This window comes from Monodelphis domestica, chromosome 2 (genome assembly GCF_027887165.1).
Source record: "Monodelphis domestica isolate mMonDom1 chromosome 2, mMonDom1.pri, whole genome shotgun sequence".
Lineage (NCBI taxonomy): Eukaryota > Metazoa > Chordata > Mammalia > Didelphimorphia > Didelphidae > Monodelphis > Monodelphis domestica.
Genome location: NC_077228.1, coordinates 452437776 through 452461235, shown reverse-complemented (window position 1 = coordinate 452461235; position 23460 = coordinate 452437776). Strand labels below are relative to the sequence as shown.

At 33.3% G+C, this 23460-nt stretch overlaps 1 protein-coding gene across 34 annotated transcripts in view; it reads right to left on the bottom strand.

The window, feature by feature from the left end:
- The window catches only part of AFDN (afadin, adherens junction formation factor), a 184250-nt gene that overhangs the window by 78362 nt on the left and 82428 nt on the right, over positions 1-23460 (bottom strand). For 28 of the 34 annotated variants that reach the window (XR_008916722.1, XM_056819025.1, XM_056819026.1 and 25 more), the window contains exons 5-11: positions 22822-22982; positions 20064-20221; positions 13355-13466; positions 12176-12343; positions 9118-9162; positions 4751-4845; positions 3950-4215 (exon numbers count right to left, since the gene is read on the bottom strand). Coding sequence is in view for 33 of the 34 variants with exons in the window: in XM_056819025.1 (XP_056675003.1) it covers positions 3950-4215; positions 4751-4845; positions 9118-9162; positions 12176-12343; positions 13355-13466; positions 20064-20221; positions 22822-22982 (1005 nt within the window). In the remaining variant the exon portion in view is untranslated. The remainder of the gene's footprint in view (positions 1-3949; positions 4216-4750; positions 4846-9117; positions 9163-12175; positions 12344-13354; positions 13467-20063; positions 20222-22821; positions 22983-23460) is intronic. The other 6 variants (XM_056819033.1, XM_056819034.1, XM_056819039.1 and 3 more) reach the window with 1 other exon arrangement.

Genomic DNA, 23460 nt, shown 5'->3' with positions numbered 1-23460 from the left:
ATGACAAGTCACCAAATAAATAGCACAACTGGAAAAAAGGAGGAACCAATCAGTAATATTTAGGTACTAAGAAAAAAAAAGAAAAGATTTGGACTCTGCTACTTTTCTGACCACATTTAAATCATTTAACCTCTTCAGGTTAGTTCTTCTATAAAATGATGGGGTTAGATTAGATAATCTCTACAATTCATTCTAGCTCTAAATTCCATGAAAACTCCACAATTACAAAGAAAAAACATTATTATATGAAAATGAATAAATTTCAAGAGGAAAAACAAACTCTTCAATACTCTGACTTCATGCTAGCTTATGTAACCACTACTTAGAATATAAGGCAGTAAACAGAAGATTTTAAGAGTCATAAATCCAGATCTGTCATCAGCTAACCTCTGCTTTTAAAAAGCAAGTTAGCAGCATCCAAAATTATCTGTGGAATATCTCAATATCTAAATTTCTCAAGTAATGTTAATAAAATTAGTACATAAAATTAACAAATCTGTTTGCTATAAACCTTTTTATTTGAATATATAATTATATTGATTCCAAAAGAAATACTTAAGACAAAGAAAACCTTTTTAATGTCACATAGGCTTAATCAAAGGAACAAAATCTCATTGAAAACCAAAAGATAACATTAATGTGAACAGCAAAAAAGTGAAGGAAACCCTTGTCTAATTTCAAATCAGTTATAATTAAAACAAAACAAACTACAGCAGAATACAATGCAAAGAAAGCTGGCTTTGGAAGTCAAAGGACTTGGGTTCAGATCCTCAGTCTTCTTGCTCCCTAGGTGATCTTGAACAAGTGTTTAAAACTTTTTGGTTGGAAAAGACTACAGAATTAACTTTTTAAAATTCCTTCTTTGTACTCTGATGAAGACAAAAGAAACCTTTCTGAATTAGATTCCTAACTGCACCATATCTCCTCCACCCCCCCATCAAAAAAAAAACAACAAAAAAAACTAGGATTACAAGGAAACCAATTGTAATTGGTTATCAAAATATTTAAAAAACAAATTCAGACTCTGTTAAGAATGCTGTGATTAGATAATCTCCAACAACCCTTCTAGTTCTAAGTCTATTATCCCAATAGTATTTCTTAAAGGAAATTTCTAGGGAAAAATTAGTGTAAATTAATTTTTACAACTAAGTGGGGTAGGAAACTCATTAGCAATTTATAGGGATTTTAAAAAAGAGAGATGAATTATGTGAAGAAGCTGTTTATCCTCCAAGGAATAATAATGTGGATCCACATATGCCATCAAGTAAGAGCAAATTCAAATCAATAAAGGTTATAAGGAGAAGAGATAATTAGCAAAGGTTGGTGACTCCCTGATATGGGGCTTTTGTTTTAAAATACATCTTAATAGTTATGTCTTGCTGTCTATCCAGGGCCTATATCCAGAATTGATATAAAGTTTGTCAAAGATAATTTATTACACACATCTGATGATTCATATGATCACCAATTATGCTCAAAAGTAACCTAGAAAGAATTTCTAAAAATTAGGCAAGGAATTGAAGACCTTAATGGCACAGAGATGATTTCAACAGACAGTCTAAAAGAAAGGCCTTCTCAGAGTAGTATTTGGGAAAGGAAGAGATAAAAGCTAATACCGGAGATGGGTTTTGGATTTCAGGACAATAGCTTGGAATACATGACTGGTCAAGAATACAACAATGGTTTGTAGGAATGTACACTGGAATCTTGAAATGTAATTAAGGTATGGGGAAGGAGAGAAAAAGAAGTTTTCCTAAGCTATATAGCAATGAAAATAGTTACATGTACAAAGTAGTTAGTACTGCTTATGAAGAATTCCAATGTTAATAATCAAATATAAAATATGAATAATATGAAAAATGGCCTAAAAAACTTAATACAAGGTAAATTTGATCTGTGAAGTATCACAAAGATTTGGTAGAATGAAGCCCATGAATACAATGAGGCTCTGCAAGAGTATATTGTAAGTTAAAGGGTATAAAAAGAGAGAAAAAGCAAGTAGGAAGAAATAGAGTAGTGTTTTACATTAAGTATGTGTATGTGTGTATATATAGTGTTGGATCAATGGAATAGATTTGGTAATAGACACAATAGGTAAAAAGACACAAGGAAGTTACATCCATAGCAACCAGTGTTCAATAGACAAGCTTTTGGGGAAATAAATTAATATTTGACAAAACCTTCAGGGAAAACTAGAAGCAGTATGACAGAGATTAGGCACAAACCAACATCTCACACCATACCCAAGATAAAGTCAAAATGGATGCTTAATATAGAAATAAAGGGTGATACCGTAAAGAATTTTGAGGAACATGGAAAAGTTTAACTGTCAGACTTATGGTTAAGGGAAGAATTTATAACCAAACAAGACATAGAGAATATTATGGAAGATGAAATACTAACTTTGATTACATTAAACTTAAAAGGTTTTGTTCAAATAAAACAAATGCAACCAAATTGAAAAAGGAAACAATATGAAAAAAATGTATAGCAAATGTTTGAGAAAAGCCTCATTTCTTAAATATATAGAGAACTACATCAAATTTATAAGAATACGAAGCATTTCCCAATTGAAAAATGGTCAAAGGATATGTATAGGCAGTTGTCAGAGGAAGAAAGTAAAATTATCCATAGTCCTAAGAAAAAAATGCTCTATCACTATTTTTTTAAACCTTTACCTTCCATATAAGAAGCAATACTATGTATTGTTTCTAAGGCAGGAGAGCGGTGAGGGCTACATGATGAGGGTTAAGTGATTTGCCCAGAGTCACACAGCTAGTAAGTATCTGAGGCCAGATTTGAACCCAGAATCTCCCATCTCTAGGCCTGGTTCTCAAATCCACTGAGCCAACAAGCTGTCCCCTCTGTCACTACTGATTAAAGAAATGCAAATTAAACAACTTAAGATATTATCTCACACTTATTAGATTGGCTAACCTCACCAAAAAAAAAAGGAAAATGATAAATGTTAGAAGGGATATGGGGTCTGTTCATCATTTGAGGAATGAATGAACAAGTTGAGGTATATGACTGTAATGGAATACTACTGCACCACAAGGAATGGTGAACAGAGTAAGTTCAGGAAAACTGGATTTATATGAACTGATACAAAGTGAAATGAGCAGAACCAGGAAAACTGTGTATAGTAACAGAAATATTATATAATAATCAAATATGGACTAAATCACTATCAATAAAACAAGTCCCCAAAATAACAATGGACTCATGATGAAAATGCTAACTACAGATACAAAAAAGAACTGTTGGAATCCAAGTGTAGACCAAAGCACATCATCTTCCACTGTATTTCCTTAATAATATTTTTACTGTATGTGTGATGTGTGCCTTCTATTGGAAATATGTATTATAAGAAAGTACAATTAAAACCCTAAAACGATTAAAAAGTAAATATCAGACTATTAACCACCTCAAGGAGGAGGGAAAGGCAGGGAGAGAAAATCTGCATTTCAAAATGTCAAAAAATAATTGTCAAAAACTGTCTAGGTATAACTAAAAAATTGTAATAAGTAAATAAAAAGAATATATGCTTAAAAGCAAATCCAGGAACTAGAAATTAAGGAAGCAGTAAGGAAAATATTTGGTAAATAAAGCTATATTATCATTAGGCAACATGATGGTCAAGACAGCAAGAGGAAATTCAGTTTTATGTTCAATTCTGATAACGAATATTGTAAAAACAGAAAAAACTCTGAAAAACTTTTGGTTATTACATTGATTAGACTTCTTCAGATCAATCAGAAGAATTCTGATTAATACAAAAACCATGATTCCAAAAACTTGATGTTAACCCATATCTTGATTGTGAGGTTATGGATACAAGGTGAAAGACAAATTTCAACTCCAAACAAACTGTACTTTACCAAAATAATTTTGTCATTAACAAGAATGGACAAGAAGTATTAAAATTCTTTAAGTTTAAAGTATTTACCCAGGTTTGTGCCTTGGACCTTTAACCATAAGGCCTCCTCCATCCATAGATCTTTTGGTAATGATGTGATCTTGACTGGGGTCTACAAATTTAAATACATGAGATGTCCCAAACTGAACCTTCATGCCACTTTGTAACATAGTTGTCTCTGAGATACGCTGCCCTTCCACATAGGTCTCTGCATCAATACTTCTAGGAGTAACTGTTACAACTCCATCCATATTCGTTAGGTCACAATGGTGAGGCTGAATTCCTGGCCCAAACAACTAAAAGTAAAATAGATCAAAAGAATTTATACCACATTAATAAGAATTATGTCTTTTAAAACTAAATAAACTAATTTTTTAAATGAATATCATATTGTAGGCAAAATATCTATGCTTCTAAATCTTCCACAAGAAATATCACCAAAGTAACAAAAATACTTGTTTAAAAGCTTATTTTAAAAATATTATTCATCCCTGCACATGTGTTATTATAATACATACTACTACATAAATTATAATAAAAGCCAAATCTTCTGAGTTCTAATTCAATTATACATTGTCACATTAAGACACTTTAATAATGACACAAAAACAGTAGTCTAAGAAATGGCTGTATAAAGACAGCTGTTCATAAAATCCAATGCATTCTTTAAATGTATTAATATGGTAGGAATTAAGGAAACTACTTGTGAAAGTATATTTAAATTATATTCTACAAAGCACTTACCAATAAAATTAACTTTTAAATAATAATGAAAGGTCAAAATGTCAGAATTTCAAATCCACGGGTAAAGTTGTCAATAGCTTTCCTCACCTGAATAGAGTTCTCATCAAATTTTTCTGTTCCAACTTCAGTGACACTTAATTGCAGACGGTAGAGCTTCGGCTTATCTCTGGAGTCAGAACCATCTTCGTCAGAAAAATGGGAAAAAATCTTCATTTAAAAGTCTATGATAATACTTACATAATCCTCAACAAAAGTTCTACTCCAATGTCTTACATTATGTCATAAATGATCCTAGGTTATTAAAGGTCATGCCAACAGAGTATAAGCTTCAGCAGTTTCTATGAAACAAAGTTAGAGGTTTGGTCTGCTTTTTGAGAAGAGGTCTAACTAACTATGTGAATGGAAAGGATGAAAACTAGTAAGATAAATGCTATTAAGTCACTATGTTTTAAACTCTTTAGTCATGAATAACAAGAAAAAATAAAGAATGGTCCTTGTTCCTCAACAAGGAAAACTACAGAAAAATGAAGGTTTTTAGTCTACCAAATTTTTGAAATATCTATAAACAAAATCAACTTAGTTGGTGCTACTCTAAATGTGAGCTCCTTTTCCAACAACCAACAAGTTTCTAAACAACTGAAAGAACTAAATTATATCTATATTATCATTCTTACTACAAACAAAACCCAGAAGATATAAGAAGTTGTAGGCTTATAGTGCATTTTTGGAAATGGTAAGAATAGAGTTAGTCTGAAATATCTCAAACCTCTCAGACTAGCCAATATGTCAGGGAAGAAAGATAACAAATGCTGGAGGGTGTATGAGCATATTAAGAGACAAACAGGAAGACTTTTAGCATGCTGAGAAAACTGACTGAAAAGAATTGATAAAATAGTACAGACAAGAGTCACAAAGGATGAAAAGATGAAAACTACATCACTGTTGGAGGGATACATTCATCAATAAGATCTCGGAATGTTGTAGAGGGTGAAAAAGCAGGATTTGAATAAGACTTTTATTATTTGAAGACGAAGGTTTTAATTCTGAGTCCATATGAGTTATGTTATATTCCCCCTAAATGATTTAAATGTCAAAGGACAAACATTCCAGGCCCGGAGATAGGAGGATCTTGGGATTAATTCTGTCCTGAGACACTTCCTAGCTGTGTGACCCTGGACAAACCCCACCCACCCACCTGCCTAGGAATCAATGCTTAGTATATTTCTAAGACAGATGAGGCAAGCATTTTAAAAAACAAAAACTAAAAACTAAAGTTGAAAATTAAATGTGGAATCCTTATACATGGGTGAGGTAAAAGGAGCTTCCTCACTTAGAATTCCCTATAAAGGCTGAATTCATTAAAAATATATACTTAGGGGGGCATCTGGGTAGCTCAGTGGATTGAGAGCCAGGCCTAGAGACAGGAGGTGCTAGGTTAAATCTGGCCTCAGACACTTCCTACCTGTGTGACCCTGGACAAGTCACTTAACTCCTACTGCCTAGCCCTTGGAACCAATACACAGTATTGATTCCATGATTAAAGGTAAGGGTTTCAACATATATATATTATTTATATATATATATATATATATATATATATATATATATATATATATATATATATATACATACACATATACATACACTTAGATAACACTTCATTCTGAGTCAAGTAATTTCATGTCCTAATCTATATTCTAATACTACCACCTGGATAGCTTTGGGAAAACCATTTAATTTTGCCAATGAACAGGATGATCTAACTATCCCTTAAGATCCTGTGACCACATGATCCTATAATCCATGTAGAAAGCTGTTCTATCATTGTGGATAACATTGAAGGTTAGAAAAATAAATTCGATTTCTTCCTGGATTCCCTTTCCTTTTCCTGCTCTTTCAGAGAATCCCACTGTCCCACTGAAGTACTGTCCTTTGTTTATGACAACTCATATTCTAAAATCCAAGGATCAGATGATTAGGCCAAATATATTCTAATGATAACTCAATAACTATTTTTAAATTTTCTCACATATGGGAACAACTTACAAAAGATGCTTAAAATAGAATCTATCAAACCAAAACTGTTTTTCCCCACAAGAAATCACATGTACTAGTTAGTCATTTTCTACTCCTTTTCCCCCTTTCTTTTCTTCAATACTAAGTATTGGTTCCAAGGCAGAATAGTGGTAAGGGCTTGGCAATGGGGGTTAAGTGACTTTCCCAGGGTCACACAGCTAGGAAGTGTCTGATGCTAGATTTGAACCCCAAGACATCCTTTATCTAGGCCTATCTCTCAATCCACTGAGCTACCCAGCTGCCCCTACTCTTTTTTTTTTTCTGATTATTTTCCACCTACAAGGAACAAGTCTAGGACACTTTTAAAAGAAAAGGAATGATTCCATGATGTCACCATAACATGTTAAACAATTATTTCAAACAAAGAAAATATAAGGGGGGGGGGGGGTAAATAGGTAGCAAAAGAGGGAAAGTTATAATAAGAATTTTTGCTGATCAGCTTTTGTTCACTTGGACTTTTAGTTATACCTAACTTTCTCTCCCTGTTTATTTGTTTGCTTGTTTATTTGTTTTCCCTAACTGCTGCTTTAAGCAAATGTAAGAATATAGATACCCTTCATTCAGAAAAGGTCAGTATTTTTTCAATAAAGAAACATACCTCCCAAGGCAGAAAAGAAATTTAACAGTGTTTAGTTCACAATTCCTTTAAGGTAGCCAGGCAGTTCTATACACATCCTCCAATAAAATTTGGGTAACTCAGTTCGAAAAAGTCTAGATATAACTAAAATTAACTGTGGTGGTAGAGCAATTTAAGGAAATATGGATTGAGTCTAATTATTACATTCTTTTTTTTTACATAAGTGACAAAACAAAAATCACAATTTTCCTTCCAATTTTCTATTTTTTTAATCCCTTCTTAATGTAAAACTGAAAACACATAGATATAAAATTAGATATACAAATACAAAAGGGGCAATAAATAAACAAATAATGCTTGGAAATAGTTCTTCAAACTTCATCCCTTTATATTGATAATCTCTAATATGTGCTGTATGTATTAAGTGTTTACATGCTTCCTTCCTAATTGGACTATGAACAGGGACTTTCTTTTACATTTCTTCATAGTCTTAGCACCAACCACATTGGCACATAACTGACTTCCAATAATAAAGCTAAAGACACAAATTTATGATGACAAATCTGGCTCATCAGTTTGCACATTTAAGATAAATGAGTAAGAAAACTGAAACTTTTGCAGCAACTTAAGTAAATAAAAATTATGGTTATGGAAATGGAAATAAACATTTTGTTCTTGACTTGAAGATGATGTACAGTTGCCATGAAGAGAACATTCAAAAATTCTAGTATAATTAAAGTACATGGAATTTAAGCATAGTTTCAAGGTAAGAAAGTACTGTTTTACAGACAGAACATAAAATTTACAATAAGTAAAGGGAGCTCCTATAAATCTATAAATTTAAAACTGACTTAAAGCAATGTAAAAAACCATATGCAAATCAACTCTTTTAATTCCTCTTCCTCCACACCTTACCCCTAAAAAAACTTTTCCTACTATGTTAGATAGAAGTAAATGTAAATGTAAATGTAAATGCAGAACTCATCTCTGAAAATGTTTATCCTTCAGCTTTGCCAAGGTGATGAAAGAATTATAGTGCTTTGCTATGGGGGACACAATAAAAAAAGGAGAGATTCTGCACCTTTGGCCCTATCATAAACCAATGGAGACAGTTAAAATTGTAAAGCTGAACAACTCAAATCTGAAAGCACCTAGAGTTGGAAAAAAAGAGTCAAAGATTGCTTCCAACTTTGTGCAATCACAACAAAGTGACATTTCTATAGTACATTAAAGTTTGCAATGTGCTTTATGTAATTGTGTTTAATTAACCCTAAAAATAAGCAAAACAGACATTATTAACCCCCATTTTAACAGATGAGAAAATTAACAGTCAATTTGTTACTTGCCCAAGGTCACAGAGCTAATAAGCACTAGAAGCAGACCTGAAACCAAATATTTTGCAGACTATAAGAACTGCCTTCAATCCACTGCACCACTCTGTTTCTCGTCTAAGTAATCATCCTTGGGAAGCAAAGCAATCTTTTTGACTAATGAGATTCCATCATAATTCAGAGCTAAAAGGAACCTTGAAGGCCATTAAGTCCCATCCCTCCATTTTATGGATGAGAAAATTGGCCCAGAGTGATTAAGTGATCTGGCTGAGATAGATGCCTATCAAGTTTTAGTCAGATAAAAAAAAAATAAAAGATCATGATTTAAAACTATTTTAAAAGCTACCTATATAGCAAGTAACTAACTTCTAAAAAAGGTAACAGAACATTCTTATAAACACTTCAGAACATTGTGCAAGATGATTTGTTAGTGATATAGTTAATAAAAGTAGCATTAAACATTGAATTACCTTCATAAGTGTGATAACTGTAGTAGGCAAAGTGATTCCTTCTGCCTGGGGTTAAGAACACATGCACAGGACCCAGGTGAAGGCAGCATCAGCAGGACAGATACCATGCAGTACATGCAGAAGGGGGAAGAAAAAGAAAAGACAGGAAAGGGTGAAACTGTAGTGAGACAACACTTAAATTCAATTTTATAGGATGAAAAAGTGCATTTTGCCCCCATCAGTTCTCAACATTGCAAGGATTGGAACAGTGGCTTCAAAATCAGTGGATAGACTGTTTCTAATAGTGTTTTAGAAACCAACAGGCAAGCTATTAAAGTAAACACGGAGACAATAGGTCAGTCACCAAGCAATACACAAAAAGCAAGTTAGTTTACCGTGAGTAATTTTTTTTCTTATCCCCAACCTTCATAATCCATACAATAAAACCAGTGAACAAAATCTAAATTTTCTATCTAGCCAGCCACAGGCTATTAAATATATCTGGGTAGGTTGTACACCTAATGGAAACAAAATAATAAATTAGAAGGTAAAAATTCTAAATTTTCTATCTAGCCAGCCACAAGCAATTACATATATCTGGGTAGGCTGTACACCTAATGGAAACAAAATAATAAATTAGAAGGTACATAAGGGAACATCAAGCAGAGTTAATAGACTAACCAGTACTTCTTTCTTAGAAGATAAATTGTTTTATTCAATATGGTTTTTGTCAACAAATCAAATGGTTTAGCCAGGTTATAATTACCTAGTTGAAAATAGCAACTAGAAAGACAGAACTATATATGATTAGTAGACTGATTTGTCATGATTTGGTAAAAAGACTATACTAATCTTTAGTTATGATCATAATTCTATGCATTATAAACCCTACTAGTATAGGAAGACAATTGGAGCAGAGGGTATGACGTTATATTAAGCTATCATTAAAAGTTATTTTCTACTTGTCTGTATATCTATTTTACTACTTAATAGGCCAGAAGTATTATCAGCAGAATAAAATGTACAAATCTAAGATGCCTCAAAATTTCAATAATATTTAAAGAAGTCATAAACTATAACCTAAATTCTCCAAATTTACAATCAAAATAGTTCCTAAAATTAGTCAACTTCAAATCTCCTCTATCCCCTGTCCAATAAAATTTTGACTATCAATATGCAAACTGCCTAAAATGAACATTTCCTAATGCAGGTTTGGGCCCTAGGTATATAAACTGCTTCAATATGGTGTGTGTTTTGTTTTTTTTTTAATGAAGTTAAGCTTGCTTCTGATGATTAAGAGTTGCCCTTTTTTTAGGGGGAAAAAAAAACAACTTTTAAATGTTCAGACATGGTTCCAAAGAATCCACATAAAACTATGCTACATTAAAATTACTACAGAAATTTTTCAGGAGAAAACATGATCAAATTTGCATAAATAGATATAGATGGATAATAGAGATACATAGATGTATGTACATATGTGTATATGCATGCTTATGTGTATATATACCTAATCTTCAATAACTAAAAAGCTAGTAACACAAAGTTATTACCTAGAATCATATCATTTCAAATTTTGTAGGTTATAAGCATATTCCTAAAACTATGAGTTTTAATTTACCTCAGAAACAAACAAAAAAAATTTAAAACTCAAGTTAGGTGAAATGAAATGGGGGGGGGGGAGGGGAGAATGGGGACATCAGAATTTAGTACATAAAGAACTAGAGTGTCAAATGAATAACCAGATATATAATGCAACCGCTTTTTGGTTCTAATGTATTACAACTATGTTACTGGGAAACTATGTTTAGGCAATTATAGGAGGAGTAAGTCTAAAGTAAGAGAACAAATATCAAGACTCCTATATATAACGATATACAAAAACCTAGCATCAAAAGATTTCCAAATCAAATATAGAATCTACATATTAGATTACAACTCAGGCAAATACAGACTACTTTACAAACATGAGCTATATATAGTTCTTATCATCACAGAGTTAACTTTTTGTATAAAACATAACTTCTTCACTAACAATTTATAATCATAAGTCGATCAGATTTTTAAAGGCAAGACTATGCTTATATAATAAAAGTTCTAAAAATTTTGTTAATGACTCATAGTTTATGTACATATGTATGTATGTATGTATATGTATGTGTATGTATATATGTTTATATAAACAACTACACACTTAACATACTGGACATATCTTTTTTTTTTAATAGAGAGCATAAATGCAAACTTGGCCATGTATAGACCACAAGTTTTCTAAAATACCACTAGTCTAAAATCAAATCTACGAAAGGATTAATTTTTCTGTAAATATGTAAAGGCCTTTCCCTTCCTGCCTTCTGTCAAAGATACCATTTTAGAAATGTGATCCAAAATTAGGAACAGCCCAATGTATAGTAATAAATGTCTTACATAAATAGGTTGGGATAGGAGTGATGGGGAGGAGGTAGAATGCAGGGCATATTTCAAATGTAATATTCATTATTAACATTTTCTCCATCACTTTCAGTTTAGACAATTAGCCATTGTGGGTTTTTTTTTTTAAACCCTTACCTTCCATCTTGGAGTCAATACTGTGTATTGGCTCCAACGCAGAAGAGTGGTAAGGGCTAGGCAATGGGGGTCAAGTGACTTGCCCAGGGTCACACAGCTGGGAAGTGTCTGAGGCCAGATTTGAACCTAGGACCTCCATTGTTAATATAAATAAAAATAAGACTGGGTATGCTTTTTATTCTCCCTGAAGAAAAATTTGGTGTTTTTATTAACTTTTCAAGTAGGCTTTTGTAGAAAAAGATTGACTAACTTAATGCCCTGTAACTCTCTACAGGAAATACTCTTCTTTTTTCCTATAGAGTACATGTTATTTTAACATATTATGAACAAAATCCCTGCAAATGCAGAGAAATAAGAATGCATCTTCATTTTGTTGTAAGAACTTCAGTTTGACCTCATAGGCACAAGTTTTTACATAACACATATTAAAAATTAATTTGATAATCAAAAGACTAAACCAAAGCACAATACAGCATACACCAAGCACATTTGTATAAACCAGAGCCCTTACCTGGACTTAATTCTACCAAATAGGGCAGTTTTTCAGGTGGAAGTGAAGAACCATAGCCAGATCCATCAATCCTTTCCTTCCCCTTTTGTGGCTTTCCATCAATTTGCTTCTTCAGTTTCTTTGGGACATAATCAGATGGTCTTCTTTTCAACTGAAAGACTAAAATTCCTAGAGAAGAAAAATATTAAATTCAATAAATCTCAGATCATCCTTGACAATCTGCTATGAAAAGTTGATTACCAAATACTTTTTCAAGTCTTGTCTAGCATAACTTTTTAAGAACTTCATACTGCATGAATATCTCTTTACCTTTGTTTATTACTTTTGCCAATTAGAAAAATTAGACATTTGAATTATTTTTACTAGTTATAATACATTGTAAAAGAAGATAGAAACAACTCTTAGGTTCAAAGTATTCACTTATTATATAAATTCATCTGTTTAAATTTTAAAGCCTTGCACAACCTGGCCTGTGGCTATCCATCTATCTCACCAACTATTTTTTTAAATGCTTATCTTCTAACTTAGAATTAATACTAAGTATTAGTTCTAAGGCAAAAGAGTGGTAAGGGCTACTAGGCAATGGGGTTTAAGTGACTTGCCCAAGACCACATAGCTAGGAAGTGCCTGAGGTCATATTTGATGCCCTCCCTACCCCCATCTCCAGGACTGTATCCACTGAACCACCAAGTTGCCAACTTTATGAGAAATAATCCACAATCTTACCAAAATGACCTTCTTGATTCCTTCAACATAATCCTTCAACTCTAGTCTTTCTGCCTATGTTCTCTCAGTAAAACCTGAAATTCACTTCTTTCTCACTTCCAAGTGATACAATGCTTCCCTCTCTTTCTTCAAGATGCAGTGCTCCAGCACGATATTTTCTATTTTGCTGTTGTCTCCAATTGTTAGTACCCTTATTCTGGACCTACCTTGTATTTAACTATTTTTGTTTATCATAATATACAATTTACTTTTTTATGTTTAAAAGAATATAAACTCTCTTTAAAGTCATTCTTTGAAATTTATATTCCTAGCACAGCATGATATATAGTAAGCATGTAATTAGATGATTTAGTCACATATGCTCTAAAAACACCTCACAGCCCAGAACAGAGTAATTTAATGATATACAATATGAACTAAACTGCTAATAGTAAAAAGAAATACTTCATTTACCTTTGTCACTTGGCCATTCCCTAAAGATTTGTAGGGGGCATTCATCATCATCCAAGATAACTTCTTTAGCACCTTTCTCATCTGAATGTTGAGCTCCAGGGGGGAGCATAACCTATAAGAAAAATAACTGTGAAGATCTACCAGCAAAATTCCCTGATATCAAGTGACAAGAATTAGAATCTTATATTAAGTGTGGCTCATCTCCTGATAAATAGGAGTATGCTGTGTATCTCAATTCACTTCTCACTTACATAACAAAAGGTAAAAGTAGTAACAGACTCAAAAAAGCAAGTGGATAACATGGCCATCAAATAGCCATCAATATTAAAATTTAGTGGTAATCTGATTAAAGGCCTAATAATGTATTTAAAAGTCACTGGCTACAAACCAATACTATTTCAACTATATTGTTTTTATTTTGGTTTTTGTTGTTGTTGGGGGGGGGGGGTCTTTAGCAATGTGTTAAATTTGAGAGAAATCTCAAAAACTGTTTCAATTTTCATCTCCCTTTGAATAAATTCAAGAAAATAATTGTAAAGAGATTTTTCTAAGAGTTTGGCTAAGAAAGGGAAGAAGCAGCATGATAGTGATATGATAAACATCAAAAGTTTTGGTTTGTCTTTTTTAATGGGAGGTGGCTATCTGAAGTCAATATAGAGAGAAATCATGAACTAGAGATTGAAGATTAGATGAAAGACTTGACAAAGGAGTAAAGTAATTTACTGAGGAAGACATAAGGAGTTAAGTAGTTAAATTAGCCTGATTATACACATTAAGTTGTTGTTTTTTTTTTTATTTCATTCAATGTTTACTATAACTTTCAGACAAATATGTCCCTGAGGAGCAATGGCATTCTGAAAAAGTCAAAAAACTTGTTTATTTCCTTCTCATACCTTCAAAGATGCTTTTAATGAAAAGTACTTATTATAGCTATATATTTTCTGTATCACATGAGCAACAAGATAGTAGACTAGACATTTATTCTGATCCCCATGGTCTCTCAAGCAATCACCAGATAAAATTGATAACTTTAATTATGTGAAATTGAAAAGCTATTCTGCAAAAAATTAATATACTTATATAACATACCTAAGATAAGAGAAAGTCAAAAGGGAAAACATTTTTGCATCAAATTTCAAAGAATTTGATATAAGGAAACACACAAGATAAATGATTAAAGGATATCAACATACAGTTCTCACAAGAATTACAAACAGTGATCTCTATGTGGCACAATAGATCAGGCCTGAAGACAGGAGCTCAATTCAAATCTGGTCTAGGACACTAGCTATGTGACTGTGGGCAAGTCACTTGCCACCCAATTGCCTAGTCCAGTCCTTAACTGCACTTGTGCTTTGGAACCAATACTGAGCACAGATTCTAAGACAAAGTATGGATTTTTTTTAAATTGCCAACTATTAATCATGCAAAAGAATACTCCAAATCACCAATAATAAGAGAAATGCAAATCAAAGTAACCTGCAAGTTTCAAGGGAACACACTAAACAAGAGAAACAGAAATAATGGAACTCAATAGCCTAGTCTTAAATAAATCAACAAATATAAGTGTAAACCTTGAAATTTCTCAGACTTGTGAATGTTAAAATTTTCCCCATTGGACTGGGAACATTCCCCATTTTGATGAGAAAACTCCTTGCTATGGGAGGACCTCTACTCCACCCGTACTCAAGACTGCTTTAGAGGAGAAAACTCCTTGATAAACAATGAAAGTACTTGGACCCATGCTTATAATAAGGCAAGGAGTTCTTTGAGCCAAGCCTGTTTTTTAGAATTGATACAATGAGATGCTAGGTACCTAAAAGGGTCCAGCAAGTTTTCTCTTAATGAGATTAGTTGACTCAGCTGTGTTTTCACTGGTCCAGAGTTACTGAGATTTGTCGACTTAGCAAGAATTCAGATGGGCGGTCCTTTGGAAAACGTCTACAGTGTTTGGTACATGTAAGGACTTAGGGGAGGAAACATAGGAGAAAAACCCCTATATAAGAAAAAGCAGAATCTCTTGAGAGGAATCCTTTTGGAGGATCTCTGATGAGGATCGCTTGGGAAGAATCTCTTGAGAGAGGCTCTGGAGAAGGGAAGCTCTTGGAGGACAATCTCTAAGGAGGTCTCGCTGGAGCTCCTCTGAGGGGACTCTGTCCCTCTGGAGGCTCTGGAGAGAGGCCCTTTGGAACAGTCTCTGGCTGGAAGGCTCTTTAAGGAGGACTCTGGCTGGAACTCTCTCTGGTGAAGTCAGCTGAGATGGAGCTGGCCTGGTGTCACTAGAATCCTTGCTTAGACAGACCTTGTGGTGATTGTTAAAAGACTGACTGACTGATCTCTCTAAGACTCAGGTCTAGGCCATGTTGGCTTAAGGCCCTCCATACTTATTTCCTTTTTCTCTCTTTCTCTCTTTTCTTTAATTCCACATTTGTATTAATTAAAATCTCTATAAACCCAGTTGACTTGGGTATTTGAATAATTGGGAATATTTCCCTGGCGACCACCTTATATTTGATTTAAAAACCAAGACACTATAGTGAAACATATTTTCTGCGGTCAAATTTACTCACCCTCTCTTATATCTATCACAATTTATATCTTCCACCATTTTAACTCACTACAGTTTACAATAACACTCTTTTAACTGTTACAGTTTAAGGCCTTCAACCATTTTAAATCTAACATAAGTCACACAACTCCCTATTTCATAAATCCTGCTGGGAAAATGATAAAGTAATCTGGCAAAAAATTAGGCTTTTACCAACAAAGTATTTCACAGAGGGGGCAAGCTGACCTATGTATCAAATCTCTCTGAAATTAAAATTAAACAATTAACATATCTCTGTGTCTATGTCTAGGACAAAAAGCTATTTCCAAAACCTAATGATCAAAGAATATAAACATTTCTCCAAAAAAATTATAAATTATTAAAACCACATGAAAGAATGTACAAAACCAATATGAATAAAAATTGTCCATCAAAACAAACTTGAGATCAGTTAACCTGCACAGAAATAGTTAAAATTGGAAAGATTGTAGGAAGTGTGAATTTCAAAACTACTCCACCCTGTTCAGACCATTCTTTGGAGGATGGGATTTAGCTATTTCCTGATCAATGACAATGAAGATACTTGGAGTAACAGAGTCAGGTCTAGGAAACTACAGTCTCCACCCTACTCAGGTAGAGATTAGGAAGGGCTGCAGCAAAACTCAAGATTTAATTATTTGAGAATATGGCCCTCAACAGACATGTGCAAAAAAAAGGACAGACCTCTGGGCGGTCCTAGGACAAGCTAGAGCCACCATTGGGACTTGTGAGGCACAGGAAGTGAGGTAGGGAACAGCCTCTGGAATTCGCTCAGTTCCTGGAGAAAGAGTGAGACAGGAGTTCATGCTAGGAGCTTGAGCAGGGAGGAGGCCCGCAGACAGCTTCCCTTGAGATCGATCACGTGAGTCAAGGACCGATTCTTCTTCTCTACCTTGGCCCCTTTGGGCCTAATCTCCTTCTGCCTTGGCCAGAGGTTGAGTAACCCCTTTCCTTTTTCTCCTCTCTCCTTCTCTCCCTCTCCCTTTCTTACTCCCATTGTGATTAAACCAACACAAACTCCATTCTGACTTGAGTGTTTCATTTTAGGAATTTCATAAGTAAATTCCTTGGCGGCCATAGTTTTAATATTATAACAATCTTTAAAGGTGAAATTTTCACCATTACAGAAGACAGGAACACTAGTATATTGCTGATGATAATAGAGCTGTTTTGGAAAGCAATTTAGAATTATGCAAATAAAATTACTAAAATACCATCCTTTGACACAGTGATTCTACCCCAAGAGGCTTATTTATATCCCAAGAAGATCAATGACAAATATAAGTCCCCAAATATACTGAAATAGTTAAAGCAGCAATTTCATTAAAGCAAAGAATTGGAAACAACATGGTTAACAATTAAAAAGGGAATAGATAAATGATAGTATATGAATGTTAATGAAATTTTACTCTGCTGTAAGAAATTCTGATAATGCTGAGACAAAAATATGGAAAGATTTATATAAATTGATGCAGAATGGAACAAGCAGAGCTACCAACAGACACAATGATTTCAACAAGGTAAACAGAAAAAAAAAGAGTCAAAAATTAAAATTGAATATTGCAAAACTACAAAAACCATCATGGCTCCAAATAAGAGAAGTCAAGTCCATTGACACCTTTGCAGGTGGGAGAGCAGTCTGCAAGTGCTGTACACTTCATATATTTAAAAAAAAAAAACTTTATAATAGATTTTGCTTGTTTTAAAAAATATATTATTTGTTATATAGGGTTAACAATAAAGTTACAAAATAATCTTCATCTTTGTTTCTAGTGTCAAGGACAATGTCCTTAGGTTAGGTATTGCTTTTTAGCTAGTTTCCTGAATTTAGGAAAACCCTGTCCCTTAGTATGTAGTTATCCTTCACAGATTCAAGACACAGAGCCCACATTCCTTTTTTCTCTGTCATCAAGTGTTCCCAGGGCCACCTCTTTAAAAGATTAACATTTTGTGAAGACATTTAAGTTATCCACAATATCTGAAAGCCACATTTCTCCAACCTTTACACCTACAGTTTCTGCCCCAAAAGCTCCAAGTATAATCACTTTTCCATAAAAAAAAAAAGGTCTTTGTTCTATAGATAGTTTGGATTTAGACCCAATAGGAAAGAGAGGTAAAGTAAATAAACCTTAGCAGATAAACTAATGCAAGTTTAAAGTGAGAATTTTAAAAATCCCATTCCTTCCAATTTAAGCTGTACATATCAGGTAATTTGGTATAATTAAAGAACCATTTCAAAATAAAAACAAACCCATTTAAATGCCATTTTTAAGTACCTTTGAAGTGGTTAACTATGGATATAGTTAACTTAGCCACTGAAGGTGATTAAGGGATCTTAGTGAAAATAATGAGCATCTTGGTTGGTTATTTTTATAAACGTTAATGTACTCCATACATTAGGTAGACACTTAATAAGACTTTTTTGTATTGTTACCTTCAAAAGAATGGATGTAACAAAAATATCACTGTACAAAATAAAAACTAAAAAACAACCATAAAACAACCACCAGCAGCAAAGGTTAATAAACATTGATTTAAGGGATGTTGGGCTTATAATTCAATTTCAGAGACTGGTGTAAAGCTTTTATTAAAATTGTGTAACATTGTAGGGAGCAGCTGGATAGCTCAGTGGATTGAGAGCCAGGCCTAGAGTCAGGAGGTCCTAGGTTCAATCTGACCTCAGCTTCCCAGCTATGTGACCCTGGGCAAGTCACTTGACCCCCATTGCCTAGTCCTTACCATTCTTCTGCCTTGAAGCCAATACACAGTATTGACTCCAAGAAAAGATAAGGGTTTTAAAATATATATATGTGATATGTTACATGCATGTAAATATGTAAACATGTATGTATAAATATGTAAAGAAATCCCTTGGTGGAAAAATTAAAAGTCAGTTAAGTGGCTAAGGTCAATCATGGCTAAAATAAAGGTCAATCATTTATTTAAGTCTTCCAAAAAGATACTTCACTTTCTACTGACAAAACATATATTTCAAAATCTAGAAAAGTATTTTCTTATTTATTTTACTCATTTTCTTATTTTATCAATTTCTGTTGTCTTCAAATTCCAGGGTAACATGGAATCAAGAATACAGTGTTTGGAAAATGCTTTGCATATTTAATTGTGAGAGCAACTATAACTGTAATTGATATTATTAAAAAAAATTTTATAGGCAGTTTGTTACTCAACATGGAAAGATTATATATCCACATTCAACAATATTGTACTGATTTTGTTGTACAAGCTTCTGGTGAGATCCTTCGATTAACAGGATTACAGATACACTCCTAGATATTAAGGATAAGTATGATATTAAGATAAAGGATATATCAACAAATTTGGTATATTTAGAAGCCACTAATCCATTTGCACAAGCAAAATGAAATTTTAATACATATAAGTCACAAGGGAAAACAATCCTTTTGAAAATATGCATAAGCATTTCTAGTCTATCACATTCCAATTATCCAGAAACAAATGTCATCATTTATCTAGGACAACTCTGAGGGACTTATGAGAAAGAACACTATCCACATCCAGAGAAAGAACGGTGGAAGTAGAAATGCAGAAGAAAAACAACTGCCTGATCACATGGTTTGATGGGGATATGATTGAGGAGGTAGACTCTAAATGATTATACTGTATTGCAAACATTAATAATATGGAAATAGGTCTCGATCAATGACACATGAGAAACCCAGTGGAACATCTCATTGGCTATCGGAGGGGGGTAGAAGGAGGATAGGAAAGAAAATGAATCATGTAACCATGGAAAAATATTCTAAATTAATTAAATAAACTTGATTTTTTTAAAAATGTCATTTAAAGCATCTTTAAAAATTCTTCCAGTTTAGGGAGCAGATTGGTGGCTCATTGGACTGAGAACGAGGCCTAGAGATGGGAAGTCCTAGGTTCAAATCTGGCCTCAGACTCCTAGCTGTGTGACCCTGGGCAAGTCACTTAACTCCTACTGCCTAGCCCTTACCACCCTCCTGCCTTGGAACCAATAAAAAGTATTGATTACAAGACAAGAGGTAAGGGTTTGTTTGTTTTTTTATTTTTAATACAAAGTTGAACCTTTTTTTTTTGTATCAGTGATGATGATGAAATGTGAGTACTTACTCGGGCAACACAGTAATCTTTGGGATTTTCTTTTTCCAGACCATATTTCTCTAAAGCTTCAACCACAGCAAAATCTGCAGTATCCGTGGTTGACAGCAGAATTGTCTTGTATGGGATGTTTGGTTTTAAACTATCTGCATAAATCCTCAGTGTTCCACCTGTTTAAAAAAAAAAGTTTTTTTCATTTGGAATATGAAACAAAAACCCTTAAACCATTCAATTAAAAGTTCTCAAATCTTCATAATACTAATACACTTTGTTTTGAAAAATTTCAGTGAACTTTTGCAGTGAGCTCTATCATAATGACCTTTATAAAAGCATGTTATGAATGGTACCACAGAACAGATAGTGACAAGTTCTTGAAATACTCAAAATTTCTGGGCAATTTTATTCCAAATATAACACTAACAACTTACACAATGAAAAGAATTATTGTCTTCTTATAAATGTTTTACACAATTGGGAAGAATGTTGAATGTTTACCAACAACATTATTTTTCCTTACCATGAATCGCTATTGAAGTAGACTTTCAAATAACCATATTTTCACTTCTGAATTAAAAAAATTTTCAAAAAGAGTTGCCTTAATGTAATGGTACATCTACTGGAAGTATAGAATTATTTTCAATTTTATAAAATACATCATATCAGGATAAATCAAAAGAAACTCAAACTAGAGCTTCAATTGGCATTAGATCTGCTGTTTGTGTATATTCGTTTTAATTAACATTTCTACTTATTAACATATTTACTTATTATCTATTCAAATTTTCCAATTTTATCTAATTATGCATTAGTACAAAAATATTATGTCCCCTGGCAGTTGTAGGGACAGTGAATATAAATATGGACCTCTATATTTTACATTTAGTGATGTTATGGTAGCGGTACATTAAATAACACTGTACAAATTCAATGACTGGTTCTAAGCCAATACATTTCTGGTTTTAAAGTTGATTTCAAGTAATCATATCAAGTTTTGAGGTAAATGGACAGAAGTATTGTTGAGATATTTCAGGGGTTTTTTTTTCCATCCTAATACCACATGAACTTTTATCCTTTACTCCTCTTATCACAACCCTAAAAAAACCAACCACCAAAACAGAGCAAAATAAATCAATAGAGAAAAAGAATCCAAGAGCTAGACACATATCTAAGGCAATCATTATTATAAAGTTAAACTACAATAAACAACACAGAAAGAATACCTACAGATTTTTAAATGGACCTCCTACATATAGTATACTGTTTGTCACTTGAATTAACATTTTTCTAGCTCTTGTTCTTGTGAGATCAAGGCCTACAGAACTAATATTGTTGAAGAAATTATGATTATCCTAGATTAGGAATATGACTGGAAAAAAAATCACTTGCTTTCAGTTTCCTCTTTTATAAAATGGGAGAATTTTACTAGACAATATCCAAGAACTTCTAGCTCTATGACAAATTTTGGCACCTCTAAACAATTTTGCCACTAGGTGGTGATCTTTAGATGTTTTTTCAGATTAAGTGGGCTGGCATCATTAATATCCCAGTAAAATCCCATAAATTGGATTCTTAAGTGTTATGGAAATGGAGCGAGAGAACTAGAGAGGAATCTTATGGAGAGTGGGAGGAAAGAGGCAGGGGGAGAAGTTAGGTATGGCTTCAATAATTATCCAAAAGATTTTTCTCAGCAAATAAAGCCTTTTATCATCAATTTTATTTTCTCTTAAACCCTTACTGGCTATCTTGGAATCAATAATAAATATCCAAGGCAGAAGATTGGTATGGGTTAAACAGCTGGGGTTAAGTGGCTTTCCCAGAGTCACAAAGGCAGGAAGGTCACATGAACCAGGATTGAATTCCTGGTCTGGCTTCCCAACCAATGAGCCACCTAGTTGCCCCTGAGATAAAAAGTTCTATCAACAAAACTCTCTCTCTCTCTCTCTCTCTCTCTCTCTCTCTCTCTCTCTCTCTATATATATATATATATATATATATATATATATATATATATATATATATATATATATATATGAACCTCGGGATTTAGCAATGTTGGCACTTAAAATTACGGAGTTCACTGACCAAACTCAAAGGCCTTCCCTGCTTGGTAGGACCTGCCAGGGCCCAGATAGAGGCTTTGAAGGCCAAGGGTTCACATCATATCTGCATACATTTTTTCAAATTTGAGTTCCCCGATGAAGAATGGTAAAAAAAAAATACTCTGCTGTAATATCAGCTTTTTCATGCCACGTTTTGAGGTAAGTTCTTAAATTCAATGTCCCTGTTTTCCCAACTCTTACAATGTATCTCCTGAAATACACAAGCAGTTCATTTCTCCTATTGGGGAGAATGAAGGTAAGCAATGTTTCCTTCCCTCCAGAATTCAGAATAATTTCTGTATTGAGCAGGGCTATTCCCTAGTATGTACCTTGTTGACCTACCTGCTCTGATGCTCTCCAAACCAACTGTTTCAACACTTAGAAACTGTGCTTTTATTAAATTTTTTTTGCACGTAGCAATTGTCCTTTCACAACTCTGCTTTGGGGAAGGGTAAAAACCTATTCTGTGAACACAAAGGGCTGAGTGATTGACTTGCCCATTAAATTCAGTTCCAGGGAAAACTGACCACTGGGATGCCTGAAGCCCAACTTGGTAATTATGATCCTGATATATGTTTAAATAATAATTAATCTATAAATATTCCTATAACCTAAAATGAGCAAATATTGATATTGCAGGTTATCATGCAGCCCTTAAGACAAGTCATTACCTGAATCAGGACGACCATCTGAGCTTCGGAATTCTTGCATTCTCTTTTCTAATTTCTGCTGTCTCCGCCGTTTCATGACTACTTCAGGATTTGATATTGTGCGTGTGAAACTGGTTTCAGGCATATCCTTATACACCTCAGCTGCCAGGCGAGAATTCTCACTTGTACAAAAAAAGGAACACGTTATCACTGATCATTTGAATTGTTTGGTTTTCCAGAGCAAAATACTAGATAAAATATGTCCTGAGACCATACAAAGATTTTTCTTGATATTATATTATTTGACTAGAACATATATATCTCTTCTAATTAACACCTAGGAATTTAATAGATTTGTATGTCAATAAGGAGAGATAATGATCCTTTAAAACTTAATATAGGTTAAAGCATAGTTTGTTAATTACCTGAGTTTTCAATTATAATTACTGAAAATTACTAAATCAAAACAGACAAGCATATAGATAAGAGATTTAGTAATCTCTCTAAATAAAACAAGTAGAAAAAACAGGTTAGGTTTCTAAAGTCATCTATTGACTATGATTCAACAGCAATCGATTTTCTATTTCCTCTTTACTATTCCCCTAGTTGACTTAAGTCTGTTTGGATGAGTAAAAGTACATATGAGGAATGTCTATTACT